This window comes from Podarcis melisellensis (genome assembly GCF_964234715.1).
Source record: "Podarcis melisellensis genome assembly, chromosome: 1".
In the NCBI taxonomy this organism is placed as follows: domain Eukaryota; kingdom Metazoa; phylum Chordata; class Lepidosauria; order Squamata; family Lacertidae; genus Podarcis; species Podarcis melisellensis.
This window is the reverse complement of record NC_138528.1, coordinates 64,296,126-64,310,157: the sequence shown is the minus strand read 5'-3', so window position 1 is coordinate 64,310,157 and position 14,032 is coordinate 64,296,126. Positions and strand designations below refer to the sequence as shown.

Genomic DNA, 14,032 nt, shown 5'->3' with positions numbered 1-14,032 from the left:
ACTGTGTTGTGAATGGCCACTGCTAATAGCATGTTTTCTCTCGGCTTCTGTTGTTCTTCCTTCTCCCCTCATGTACCTGTAACTTGGGGTAATACTTAAGGCCTATTTCATCGGATGCATGAAGATTCATGATTTAATGCGCACTGAGAGGCAAATGAGGAGGAAGCACCATTCAATTAAAGATCTGTTATTGCTAGTTTAAAAAACACAGTTTAAGTTGTTCAGAGTTAGAGAAACATTCCATTTACCGGTATATGATGTTACTAGCTCTTCCTTTTATTGTGGTTAAAAGTAGTTCAAAGCAAGGATCCTGTGTTTATTCATATTATCATTCCCACTTTATTACCAATCTGAATTGGTGTTTTTTTAATTTAAAAAATGCAGCTTTAAAAAAAATTGATAATGAAAGTGCTAAGTTGGTGAGAGACAGAAAGGCTGGCAAATTAATGCACTGATTGCACCAATTGGCTCAGAATGCATCAGAGGAGTTCACTACAGTTCTTAGCACCTAAAATGAAGCATAACAAAAGGAGTCGTTCATCCTTAACCATCAGCACATTGCTTAAGGGTGCATTCCTTGTTCACCTGACACACTTCACTTCCTCTCAGGCACACTGAAGAGTTGTATCCCTTTCACCCCGTGAAAGACTCCTGAAGTAAGCACAATGCTGCAGCATTTCAGCTAGACAGCTTCTTCTCTCCAAGTTAATTCTCAAGCATTCTACAAGCCCCGTTTCTTAATTAAACAGGAAGAGAGAGAGACTTCTTGAATGCCCTAAGCCCTCTTGAAGGGCCTGGATATGGCGGCGGTGGAACTTCACAATTGCCGCTTAGTGCCACTGCTTGTTCATAAGTTGGCAATCCACTGTGTTCTGTGCATGGAGAGAGAGGGTTTAAGGAAATCTCTTCGTGTCTTTGAAAGATGATGGAAGAGTTACGCCTCCTGTAGCTTCTATCCCTAAAATAAAAGCAAAACTTTTAAGAATGGCAGAATGGTGGTTAAGTATAAGAGTCCAAAACTTCGTTTGAGAGAAGAACCTGAACTACACTTTCTTGGGAGTACAATGTTTTCAGTGGCTAGTGTTTGCCGCTCAGAGAACAGGGTGGCATAGAATGGGAGTACAGTATTCATTTGTGCTGGTATAGTTCCCTAAACCCATTTTACTAAAGCATATGGATCAGCACTGGACGAGGGCACATCACCTCTGAAGAATTAAAAGAGTACATATGTCATGGGCAAATGTAGGCTGGGGCTGTGTGTGCTGATGTCACAGATGCCAGCAGTGTCACCTTCCCACATCACAATTCGTAACAATTGCACTGAGGGACAATTTGTCAGGAGCTCTGGAGAGCTGCTGGCAGTCCGTATTCTGAGCTAGATGAATCAATGGTATGAAACAGTATAAGGCTTTTCCCCATGTTTCTGTTCGTTATTCCCTGTTACTGACTCCAGATTTTTGCCTTTCTCTTTCCCACAAACCTCAGCAATTAGCTTTTCCCTGTTACTGACTCCAGATTTTGCCCTTATCTTTCCCACAAACCTCAGCAATTAGCTTTGCCCACTGATCTTCATGCTCTTCCATGGCCGTAACAATTTCATATACCTTATTTCCATCCAAATCTCCATATATTAGGATACAGCAGGATTATTTTAAAAAATATATTAGCTCTGAAGGATTCAACTGTTCAAGTCGAAATCCATAGATTATTTGGTAAGTCATACCCTATTCCCATTTTTTTCTCTTAAGTCCCAAGGCATATCACCTTGGGACAGGTGACAGCAAGGCTGTCTCCTGGGGGCAGCCATTCCAGCAGTGGGAGGAGAGCTGGGAAGCAGCGCTCACTCCATTGAATTTTGCTGTGACAGGACAGCTCCATCAGGCCTCATCTCCCCTCAGTTGTCATCTGGGCAGCCATTCCATCATACTGCCTCAGTGGGAGAAATAGGAAGCAGGGCTCCTTCATGAACTGCCTGTCCCTGAGCTGCGCCAGCTGTTCATTATTTCCGTTGTATATTTTTATTTTGTAAGTCTCCCAAGTAGAGGCTGCCTTGTTTTTATTGTGTGTAAGCCACTCTGGGAGTTTTTTTTGCTAACAGCAGGGTACAAATGCTTCAGACAAATAAATATCTGCACAGCACAAACCCAAATGGGACAAAATGCAGTAAACATACAGCACACATATACAGTGGTACCTCGGGTTACATACGCTTCAGCTTACATATGCTTCAGGTTACAGACTCCGCTAACCCAGAAGAAATAGTGCTTCAGGTTAAGAACTTTGCTTCAGGATGAGAACAGAAATCGTGCCCTGGCGGTGTGGCGGCAACAGGAGGCCCCATTAGCTAAAGTGGTGCTTCAGGTTAAGAACAGTTTCAGGTTAAGTACGGACCTCCGGAACAAATTAAGTTCTTAACCCGAGGTACCACTGTATACTGCACCCATAATTTTTTTTTGGGGGGGTACAGAAACTTCCATGTCAAACTTGAATACACTGAACAAAGTGTTGGAAATTACAAAACTAATTTTCTTACCGTGGTAGATGTCTTTGTTTGCACTTCTTTTGGCAGAGAAAATAAATAAGTAACCCAGTTATGATCAACAGTACTCCAATTGCGACCAAGCCAGTCAAAAGTCCCATAACATCAATCTTCCGCATTGCTTGCTCTTCTGTACAGAAATCAGAATTACTGAGTATATTCTTGATCTACTGTAGGTCACATTATGCCGTAAAAAAAAAAAGTGTCTTGAAACTATTCCTAAATTATCCCACCTCCCCACATCTGCCTAAGTCCCCTCCTCTCCAGGGTCTTTCCCAAGCAATGTAAGACACTGGTTGTGAGAAGCTATCTTCACCCTTTTCATGCCTCTCCTGGTTCTGGAAGACCAGGGGAGAGAAAGATGCTTGTTCCAACGGGAGGGGCAGACACCGATGCCTCTTTAACAACGGGAATAATCCCTGCCTCTTGCTCTTGGCCTCCCTCCTCTCCTGCTTCAGCTTCTGCCTCTGATCAGAATTAGATCAGACTTCTCTCTGCCACAGACTCCCCCAGCTCACTAAGCCCTGTTACATCTTCCGCTTCCGACACCACCTCACCCCTGTCTTCTCCCTCTTCTACATCCTACCACTACTTCTTGGGCTCTGAACCTTCTTCCCACCATTCCTGTGCATCCAACTAGTCCATGACACTGGAGGAGGTTGGGATGAAGCAGAGTTGTCTCTCCACCCAGCCCTGCCCAGTTACACCAACAAGGAATGCCCCAATGTAAATGGCAGGTGGGCAGAGGCCCCACTGGCAGGAGTCAGCAGGACTCCCTGAAGTGGGGCATTTCAGGGTTGGGGAAGGGTGGAACCGGGCCAGCAAAGGATCCACTCAACCTTGAGCAAGCTCTGCTGCCATTATGTGATGGCAATAGACCTGGGGGATCTCATAGCAAGAAGGCATTTTTCCTTGTGGCCAGCAGAAGTGGTGGTACTGTGGTTGTGACAGTGCTGCTCTGCCAGGCAGAGGTGAGTGTGGGTTTGGATGGTGGGTTAAAAGTATCTGCAATATAAAACAAAAATAGAAACCACGAAGACCTGTGATTTTGGCTTACCTTGGTATCTGCCACGACCCTCCATGGTATATTTCTCCCAAAATAATATCTGAGATAGTAAAGAAAAACAATGTAATTGAGGTAAAATCTCTAGCAGCAATTAAAAACAAAAACTGCCTCCCCCCCCAAAAAAACAGTTAAGAATTTAACTTTGGTTGAAGTTACAAGAGTCGCACTGATTAACTCTGGGTGGGATTTGGTTAAGGAAGTTTTAAGACCTGCCTTAATACCAATATTAATTATCAGTATATATAAATTGGACTGAGAGAAAGGCAACAAGCTGTGCATAATGCAAGACGGAAATAAAACACTTTACTGTATTAGCCCCGCTGGTAATTGGCTTATACTGCAACTTCTAGTTATTGATAAATACTTACTCATGCTGGTATAAGTGAATACTTACTAGAATATGATTCTTATGTTTGCTACAACTGTCTGAGGCGGATTCCCACCCCCACCCCGTGACTAGCATATTCAGCTGCATGTCACATGGATTTAAAAGGACTCCCTTCAAAAGACAGAAGCCTAAGTACATCATTTAGCAGCAAGTTCCCCAAGAAGCCATTTGATGAGTTATGCATACATTTACAGTGTGTGCACAAAACATGTTTATTTTTATATTTTTATAGTGGAACCTCTGCTTTATGAATACTGTTTTGCTTCTGGGGCACAGCTTCCAGTTTTGACAGGCTGTCCTTAAGCTTATTGGTGCTCCCAAGCTTTGACGTGCTAATATGGACAACTAACTCAGAGCTACTCTGCAACTCAGAAACAGCAATTTCTAAAAATATAAGAATAATGAGTGATCAATGTCTGATGCAAAATAAAGCAATGCGTACACTCTTACCATAGGAAAATTCACCACAATTAAGGCCAAAGAGCACATTAAAGATGGCATATAATTTACCCCCAAATCAGAAGCTCAAATACGCAAACCTTAATTGGCCCCATGGTAAACCACAGAGAGGGAGATTTTCCCTCCCTCTCCTTCTTGTGAACTTATAAAAGACACGTTTTTCCCTGCGAAAGGAATAATGCTTGCTGTTTTGTCTCAAATCAAGCCTGAACCTTAAAATATTATATTGGTAAAGGAAAAGCAGTTTATAGTGCATACATGCCATACATTTAAAGTGCATCATGTGCAAAGAATAATTGGAACTGCAGGTGCTGAGAATTCATAGAATCGTAGAATTGTAGAGTTGGAAGGGACCCTGATGGTCATCTAGTCCAACCCCCTGCAGTGCAGGAATCTTTACCCAATGTAGGGCTCAAACCCATGACCCTGAAATTAAAAATCTCACACTCTACCGTCTGAGCTTTCCCAGCAGAAGGGTTGCTGTGTGGTATAAACTATAGTTCCCAGGATTCCTGGGATAAAAAATGTGATTTAAATGTAGCTTGTGTATCCAGTATTAACCTAAAACTTACAGTTCTGCTGCAAACTAGTGGATTTAAAAGATAACTAGTAACAGTATATGTTGGCCTGCCTATGAGGAGGTTTAAAATAGCCATCTCAGGCAGCATAAGAAGCAGCACCCATAGGTGCTCCACCCTCCTCTGGCTCTGGGGGAGAAGTGGTGTTGAAAAATCTCGCTGGAAAACAGTGCTCCTTCTTTGCTGGTAGTGGGGTGAGCCTGCCAGGGTAGCACTTTTCAGCTTCCCTGGTAGAGGTGGGGGCAGAGCGGCAGTAGAGTGGTACCTCGGGTTACAGACGCTTCAGGTTACAGACTCCGCTAACCCAGAATTAGTACCTCAGGTTAAGAACTTTGCTTCAGGATGAGAACAGAAATTGCGCAGCGGCGGTAGCGGGAGGTCCCATTAGCTAAAGTGGTACCCCAGGTTAAGAACAGTTTCAGGTTAAGAACGGACCTCCAGAAATAAAGTACATAACCCGAGGTACCACTGTATGTTCCCATTTTGCCTTTGGTGGCAAGCCACGACAAGCCACCATGAAACACGCTTGCAATTATTATTTTTTAAAGAAAAAAAACTATGCACATATGGAAAAGCTTCTCCACACTGCGCACGTCAAGAAACTCTACTACATTAGAAACATTTCCTTGATGATTCTCTTGTGAAATGCATCATCTAGTCCCATTTACCTGCCCCCATCCATTTTGTGGAGATAGAGTGTACCCATCCTAATAACAGTAGCACATAAAGCCTAGTGTGGGTACAGCACCAAAGAGTGAGGGAAGTGGAATTTGGATTCACTTGTAAATTCTTCTATGAACAGTTAATGAGCTAGCTCAGCCCTCCTCAACCTGTTGCCCGCCAGACATTTTGGACTACAACTCTCAATTAGCCTCAGCCAGTATGGCCTATGGCATGGGTAGGCAAACTAAGGCCCGGAGGCCAGATCCAGCCCAATTGCCTTCTAAATCTGGCCTGCGGACGGTCCGGGAATCAGCGTGTTTTTACATGAGTAGAATGTGTCCTTTTATTTAAAATGCATCTCTGAGTTATTTGTGGGGCACAGGAATTCATTCAATCCCCCCCCCCAAATAAAATAGTCCGACCCCCCACAAGGTCTGAGGGACAGTGGACCAGCCCCCTAATGAAAAAGTTTGCTGATCCGTAGCCTATGGTCAGGGATTCAGGGAGTTGGAATCCAAAGCAACCAATTGGAGAAGGCTGATTACTTTCCCCCTCTGCATAATGGCTCAGACAACAGTTCAGAAAGACTAGACCTGGGCTAGTTTGAGAGGCACAACCCTTTCAATCCTAGGAGCAGTAAAAAAAAAAAAAAATACAATTTCACAGGGTTCTGTGCCCTTTCTCAAATGATAAATATGTACACATGATGTAGTCCTAAACATTGACCTTAGAAATATCTCCTTTATAGGCCACCAAAAGTAAAGCAATTACTGTTTTTTCTTGGTCTCCAAAAATTTCTCTTGCTTCCTCGAAATTGCAGTATTCTTCATTGCATTCCCTTTCAAGATTCCCTGGGGTTACTAGTTCAAAGTCAAATCTGTTGTATAGAAGGTGTCGTCCAATGAATAAATTGGCTTCCTCTGTTGAGATGAACACTGAAAAAATAATTAAAGCAACATTTATATTAAATATATAAACATGGCCTTTAAGAAAATGCACTGGAATGCAAACACACTGGTGGAAAATTTCCATTCACAGATGCTTTAAAAACACACCAAGTAGAGTCCCTTGATTATAGTCACATGGAAGAAGTCACATATGAATCAGCAGAGCTGATTCAAAATATTTCACAACCACATTTTCTAACCACCTATGTTTGCTCAAGTCACACTAGAAGGCTGCGTGATCCCAGTGGCTCACACATTACTTACTTCATATTATTGTGAAAACAGCAGTAGATCATATTTGAGTATTACACAGGCCTTAGAAATGGAGCCCCTTTTGTCATTTTGTCATTATGGTTTAGTCTAGGGGTCAGCAAACTTTTTTAGCAGGGGGCTGCTTCACTGTCCCTCAGACCTTGTGAGGGGGGGCTGGACTATATTTTTTGGGGGGAGGGGAATGAACGAATTCCTATGCCCCACAAATAACCCAGAGATGCATTTTAAATAAAAAGACACATTTTACTCATGTAAAAACACCCTGATTCCCGGACCGTCTGCGGGCCGGATTTAGAAGGCAATTGGGCCAGATCTGGCCTTTGGGTCTTAGTTTGTCTACTTATGGTTTAGCCTTTATAGGTGAAAAGGTTATCCAATGCTGAATGCCATACTGCAGCTATCTGGAGCTATATAAAGCACTTGCACATAATCTACTCAAGGAAATAACGGCTGGGCTCATCTATAACAGCTGGGCTCAAATAAAACACAGGGTTACCCAAGGCTATGTTTGGTTAATGGCATCCACTAGTCAGCTTTAGTGGGTGAGCCTCTAGGGTGGAATCTACAGACATACAAAAAAACGCTGTGAAAATACTTTTTTAAAAATAACATTTTGAAAAATACATTGAATTTGGCATAGCTGTTACCATCTAGTGTCCCATTTGTATACTGCGCTTTACAACACATTTTAAACGTTTTATTTGCAGCTGTATAGCTGAGTCCCAGGTGACAGAACCTTTGATGATGTGACCATGATGGTTGCCCTAGCTTTGTAGGCTCTGGCCTCACTGAAACTCTTGCAGAAGCAAGCAGGCAAAGGCTACTGGTATTCAACTCAACCATCTCTGCTTCTCCTTGTTTGTTTCTTAAGCCTTTCCCCAGATTTTCTATTTGCCCCAGATTCCTGTTTACCTGCCCCTTGCCCTGTAATCTGACCCTCAGTTATCTCAGTAATGCTTCTATCTAATCCTGCTTGTGTCAAGACTAGACTGAATTCACTCCTGTATCTAACTGTGAAGTTTCATCCCCAGTGCTGATGTTGTGAGGTTGTGTCAGGTGTTACTGCTTCAGGGATTCTGTGGGGGCCACTGAGTAAAAATTTTGTTTATACTGACACCCCAAAACCACATCCATCTTCTTGTCCACAGTGGGTGGCTGCAAAGTGAAAAATTCGGCTCACTCCAAAATATGTTACTAGTGGGTGCTTTTAGAAAACCTGTGGTCTCTTTCAGTTTCTTTTTGAAGGATTGCATCAATTGCAATTGTCCCAGAACCTTACTATTTAATAACGGGAAAGTGTTGTGGGTGGTATAAATCATGCCATGGTAGATACAAAGACAATCTGCCACAGATGTCAGTAAAATTGAAACTACTCTCATGGTTTTTCTCAAGGGAACCAGCAGAGTCCCACAAACTGTTGTACACCCCTAGTTTCTGAAAAAGGAGCTCCACTAACAAAATACTTTAATATGAGGATCACATGACAGGAAAGAAGAGGGACGCGGGTGGTGCTGTGGGTTAAACCACAGAGCCTAGGACTTGCCAATCAGAAGGTTGGCGGTTCAAATCCCTGCGACAGGGTGAGCTCCGGTTGCTCAGTCCCAGCTCAGAGGTACCGCTCCGGCGGGAAGGTAAACAGCATTTCTGTGCGCTGCTCTGGTTCGCCAGAAGCGTCTTAGTCATGCTGGCCACATGACCCGGAAGCTGTACGCTGGCTCCCTCGGCCAATAAAGCGAGATGTGTGCCGTAACCCCAGAGTCGGCCACAACTGGACCTAATGGCCAGGGGTACCTTTACCTTTAAGTTTGCAACATGCACACATTTAACTTGTGCACATTCAGTTTCATACGCTCGGCAAACAATTAAAAATAAAAATAAAAAGAGGGCAGGCGCCTGGGAAAAAGGACTTTGGCAATCCCACTTACCATTGAACCCAATGTGTATTGACTATATGTGATTTTGGTTCTAGGTGAAATCCCTGGAGTGTAACCCTTGCCAAAGTTGCAGGCTTGTGGTCTTCTTAACAACAGTGGATTATATTTCAAAACAGAAATCTTTAGCCAGTAGCCTAAGAAAAACCTGAAGAAGAACTTTTGAGAGCCACAATCATTGTTCAGCCCCAGATAATATACACAAGTTACTTATGAAACTATGACAGTGATGTCACTTTGAGCCATATTAGAGGTGTTCAGGATGAAGAAGTTATAAACAGCCTTTAGAAGCCAGAACAGAGGTACGTGTCAAAGGGAGTAAACCTTTCCAGGTGAGGTGGGACTGAAATGTGTCAAGTTAAGTTGAAACAATGTGGGGAACTTGAGTGGAGCCTGAGGGCAGGTTGAATACAAACAACTTTAACAGGAAAATGACTTCATAAAATGACGTTTCCCTGTAATTCTTCCATGGTTACTAATACTTATAAATGCATGTTTAGGAGGTAAAAGGACACACAAATATATATAACCAGATGAAATCCATTAATTTAAAAGTGATATATTTCTAATTGACCATGGTAGACTTGCAGTGAATCCTCAGGAGGACATTTTTCTGCAAAATAAAATAAAATATAGCATAACTCATCATGAAATCCATGGGAGCAAGCAAGGGGAAGAAAGCAAGAACGTGGAGACCCCAATATAATATCTAATGGCAACATTAAAATTAAGGAATGTGAAGATAGGATTTGAACTACGAACGATTGTCAGAGAAGTTGAGGGAGGTCCAATAAGGTAAAACATGTGATATGTAAATGGATAATGTTTAGTGTTTTTTATGGAAAAACTTTAATAAATTTTTTTTTTTTTTTAAAGAACGTGGAGACCCTGTGCCCTTGGGAGTGGATGATTCCACTTGCATTGTCCCATCCCTTAGCCCTTGAGCCTTCATAAGGGAACTACTCTGTTTCTGATCTTATGCATATGAACGTTCATGGGGGTGGGTTGCTTGGCACTAATGCCATCAGTTTGGGGCTATCGGGGGTTGTGGAAGTGTTGGACATTGTTAGCTAGCTTATTTGAACACGGTACACGTACTATTTTTTTGGTGTATTTTAAATGAGCTGTTAATTGTCAAATTGCTTAACTTACGTTGCAATATTATTATTATTATTATTATTATTATTACTGTACTATTGTATTTAGACTGTTCTAGAATCATAGGATTGTAGAGTTGGAAGGGACCCAGAGGGTCATCAGGTCCAACCTACCCGCAGCCATCCCTGGAGGGGCTTGAACCACCAACCTTCTGGTTAACAGATGCACCAACCAGGCATGTCCAAAGCTCAACAACCTCAATCCTAAAAAAGGTCAACAACTTTGGTTGGCCCTTCTGGCCCTTCACTTCATCAAATCTGGCCCTCTTTGAAAAATGTTTGGACACCACTGCACCAACCCATTGCACCACAGAGGTCTTGGTTTTCTATGAACTACATTGAGCAGAAATGTATTTGTGGAATAGGTGGTAGATAAATAAAGGATACTTGTCACTATGGCTGTTGGAGTTTGGCAGGTGCTTGGTATGGCCACTGATTAAGGATGGGCTTGGGGAATTCCAGATTCGGCCTCTGTTGCAGTTCAGTGGTGATCTGGCAAATGTACCAGGTGTGGCCATATTGCTGGCTGCATGGGGCCAACCAGAAGCAATTCTGGCCTATGGTTTCCAACAAAACATGTTAGTATGGGGCAATTGCCTGGGTGGGGTGCAGTTTAAAACCCAGAACAATGTGTATTTAAGATTGTTGTTCTATGACTATTGGTTGTTGCAATAAATTCTTTTCATTTCATACACCCCACAGGAATGACTTACTTCTTGAACTATCCTAATAATAATATCTGGATGATTCCCCTCCTCCAACCGTACGTGCAATTAGACCCTTTTTAATGAAGGAAGAGTAAAGCTTTAGTGAACAAATTATAATTTTGGATTATAATTTTGGATTGGGAAGAGAATCTCAGATGTGTTTAGAAGCCATAGTTTATGCATAAAGTTACCTTCTTTCACTGCATCCGATTCCTTCAGTTGTCTTGAGCAGTGAGGAAATGCAAGCAACGTTAGCACCAGCTGAAGGAGCAAAATGTAAAAAAAGAACATAACCCGGTACCTGTAAAAAAAAAGTTACCAAATTAATAATATTTTTAAAATTGCTAATGGATAAATTGCAGACAAACTTCAAAAAAATTGACTTATTGGCTGCTGTTAACATCATTCACAAGTCGCTACAAGACATTTAGATGAAAGTTGCTTTAGATTAGGCTGCAGGCCTCCCATAAAACCAGTCTAGCATGTACCTCATCTTGGTTGCGTAATAATAATTACATGGATTGTTCTCAGCAATTGAAACCAACAATTTCAGCATCAAGGAAAAAAAATACATGATAACATAAGTTAGGTCCTACTTCATGTGTCCGTGCATCCTTTCGATCACCAGCACATACCCCCCACATGTAGAATCTTGTCAAGGACAACATTCCAAACTGATTACACAGAGCTTCAGCATGACAGAAACTAGACATGTGCTTTTAGTATGATATTGACCAGGGTTCACAGAGCTCCTTCTGGGCATGATCAAGGGTTTGTTCAACCAGTAAGATCCCCCCCCCCATGCTACTTCTCTCCCTTCAAAACTAGCCTATGTGGTACCATGTGACTGAAACGCCCCTTATGGGCTTGAAGGGCTCCCGCTTCAGAAATGCAAAAAAAATATTTCTCCTGCTCGAGAAAGCCCCCGCTTGGACTGGCCAGGCTAGTCGCGCTGTTCTTTGGCTCCTTGCCAGTAGGCACAATAGCTCTTGCTCAGCATCTCTGGGGGGCCAGTTTAGCCGGACGAAACTGAGCCGCTTTCAAAAAACAATGACTGTGGCGCACCCGATACCAACTCCAGCAGCCCTCTCTTCCCAGAAGCGCACCTCGAATTCCACCCCACTTCCCCTTCGATGTTCAAATGGCCGGCTGCTGCTGTTGTAGACACACAGTTTTTAGGCTTTTGACTTTTGTTACGAGTACATAAGCAAAATACAGCGCCCTTGGAATCTTGGGCTGAAGCTCTTCTCCAGCAAAACTGTGCGCAAACTTCCAAGTTCATGGCGCGCTGCGATTGATGGCACCCGCCGCCACTTCCTGCTTCTTTAAACTAATGAAAGTTATGCCCCCCTCCCCCGCCGGCCCCAAACCATCGTAACAAGTTGAGGGGCAGATCTAACAGCCGATATTGCGGAAGATCAAGACCAACATAGAGATACAGAAAGCGTTAAGTGGAGAAGGCACGTTGCTCGGGTCACGAAGGTGCTATAGGGTGTGGGCTCCAGTAATTTTCCCTCCCTCCCTCTGCCTCCCCTCGGAAGAACCGGTAGCTTCATCCATGTCCTTAAACTCGAAGATCTCTGAGTCGTTATGCTCCTCGAAATCTATCCCGCTTTCGCGATCGCCTACCTGTTGAGTTCAAATTCCAAATACTCCCAAAGGTCTCCGTCCGCGCTACTCCAGCCTGGCTTTTCTCAGAGGTGCCGATCGCTTCTCTTCGGGAGTGGGAGACGGCGGTTTGAGATCATATTACCTGCTTTTGTAGCCTCCCACCTGAATCCCGGGCGGGCTCAGGAATAAAAGGAGAGAGGACTCGGCCGCGGCAGAAGACAGCGCATATTTAAATCGGCTAATTAGCATACTGAGTGAACATCCCATTCAACATGTCCGTGTTGAATATCCCCGTCTTCCGTAGACATCCTCATTCCTCTTCCCCGTTCGCAACAGTATGAGTCAAACACAGCTCCTTTCTGCACCCATCCACCTGGACTCAAGGAAATTGTCCTTAAGTGGGAAAAGGATTTGAGTTTTGGTTTTGCGTTGCTATTTGTGCGGTGGAGCTGCAAATGCGTTCGAGGATTACTGAAAGAAAGGCCCTTCCTGTCCACTTTGGTCAAGGGTGATTTTATTGTAATGTCATGAGCAGCGAGGCAGGTCAGTACAGTGGTACCTCTAGATACGAACAGGATCCGTTCCAGAGCCCCTTTCACATCTAGAAGCAAATGTAACTAGCGATGGCACGTCTGCACATGCACGCATGGCTTTTTGCCACTTCTGCGCATGATGTCATTTTGAGCGCATGCGCGAGCAGCGAAACCCGGAAGTAACGCGCTCCGTTACTTCCGGGTTGCGGCGGAGCACAACTCGAATGCGCTCAACTTGAAGCGTATTCAACCCGAGGTATGACTGTAGTTTCTTTGTATATGAGCTAGCTAGTTGAGGGGTTATTTATATTATTTTGATGAAAGTCTACCATGCCGACGGAACTTGAGATATGCTGCCAACAGGAAAGCACACTGCAGGAACGTCCCAGATGTTTACTCTGCCTACGGCTATGCTCTCTGCTCTTGCCCTTTTGAGAACACTTTCTACAGATACCTGCACTTAATTGTTCTTGGTGCCATTTGTGACGATGCTAAGAAACTCCTTTTCTGAGAGAAGCAAATTGTTTGAAGGAACTGGTATCCATATCCTAGACAAGTGACCACAATGGCATCATTATTTGGCAAGGTTAAAGTTTTGTCCACCAGTTGCCTGGACATTACATATCAGTGCATGTGAGTAAAAACATAGAAGCTTGCTTGATGAGGCCTAAGGCCAGCAGCCTGCTCTAAGGGTGGCCAACTAGATGCCTGTGGGAAACCTGCAAGCAGGACCTGAGAACCAGAGCACTCTTCCCTACTGATGTTTCCAGCCATGGAGACAGAGCCTAGTAGCCTCCATGAATTTGTCTCATTCTCTTTTAAAGTCATTCAGGTTGGTGGCCACCCCTGCCTCTTGAGGAATGGAATTCTATAGCTCAACTATGCACTGCATGTAGAAGTATGTTCTTTCATTTGTGCTGACTCTTCCAACATTCAGCTTCGTTGGGCGTCCACAAATTCTGGTGTTTTGAGAGAGGAAGGACTTCTCTTTCTACTCTCTGTTCCAAAAATAATTTTATAAACTGTCACCTCTTATTCACCTTTTCTCAAAACTCAAAAGCCTCAAACACTGCAACCTTCCCTAATAAAGGAGTCATTCCACCCTGTTGATTGTCTTGGTTGCTCTTTTCTGCCCCTTTTCCAACTCTACAATTTCCTTTTTGAGGTGAGGCAACCAGAA

At 43.4% G+C, this 14,032-nt stretch overlaps 2 protein-coding genes across 3 annotated transcripts in view; one reads left to right on the top strand and one right to left on the bottom strand.

Annotated features, from left to right (window-relative positions):
- Nucleotides 1-171: 171 nt before the first annotated feature.
- On the bottom strand, nt 172-12,618 carry PRRG4 (proline rich and Gla domain 4). Of its 2 annotated transcripts, none has more exons than XM_081927440.1 (6): nt 12,338-12,618; nt 10,900-11,009; nt 6,420-6,628; nt 3,597-3,645; nt 2,534-2,669; nt 172-958 (listed from the first exon to the last, which is right to left on the bottom strand). In XM_081927440.1, the coding sequence occupies exons 2-6, from the start codon at nt 10,997-10,999 to the stop codon at nt 742-744; spliced, it is 711 nt and encodes a 236-aa protein (XP_081783566.1). In that variant the 5' UTR covers nt 11,000-11,009; nt 12,338-12,618; the 3' UTR covers nt 172-741. The 2 variants fall into 2 exon arrangements, with proteins under 2 accessions (XP_081783566.1, XP_081783567.1); XM_081927441.1 differs by having other exon boundaries at nt 6,465-6,628; nt 12,338-12,613.
- Nucleotides 3,446-14,032, top strand: part of CCDC73 (coiled-coil domain containing 73) — a 73,289-nt gene continuing 62,702 nt past the window's right edge. The window contains exon 1 of the mRNA XM_081927219.1: nt 3,446-3,510. The gene's annotated coding sequence lies outside the window, so the exon portion shown is untranslated. The remainder of the gene's footprint in view (nt 3,511-14,032) is intronic.

Coding starts and splice junctions, on each gene's coding strand:
- PRRG4 (XM_081927440.1), bottom strand. CDS start 10,999: ATGTTCTTTTTTTACATTTTGCTCCTTCAGCTGGTGCTAACGTTGCTT. Junction 6,629..10,899: donor ATCGGATGCAGTGAAAGAAG/GTAACTTTATGC, acceptor TTATTTTTTCAG/TGTTCATCTCAACAGAGGAA. Junction 2,670..3,596: donor GGGTCGTGGCAGATACCAAG/GTAAGCCAAAAT, acceptor ATTTCTGTACAG/AAGAGCAAGCAATGCGGAAG.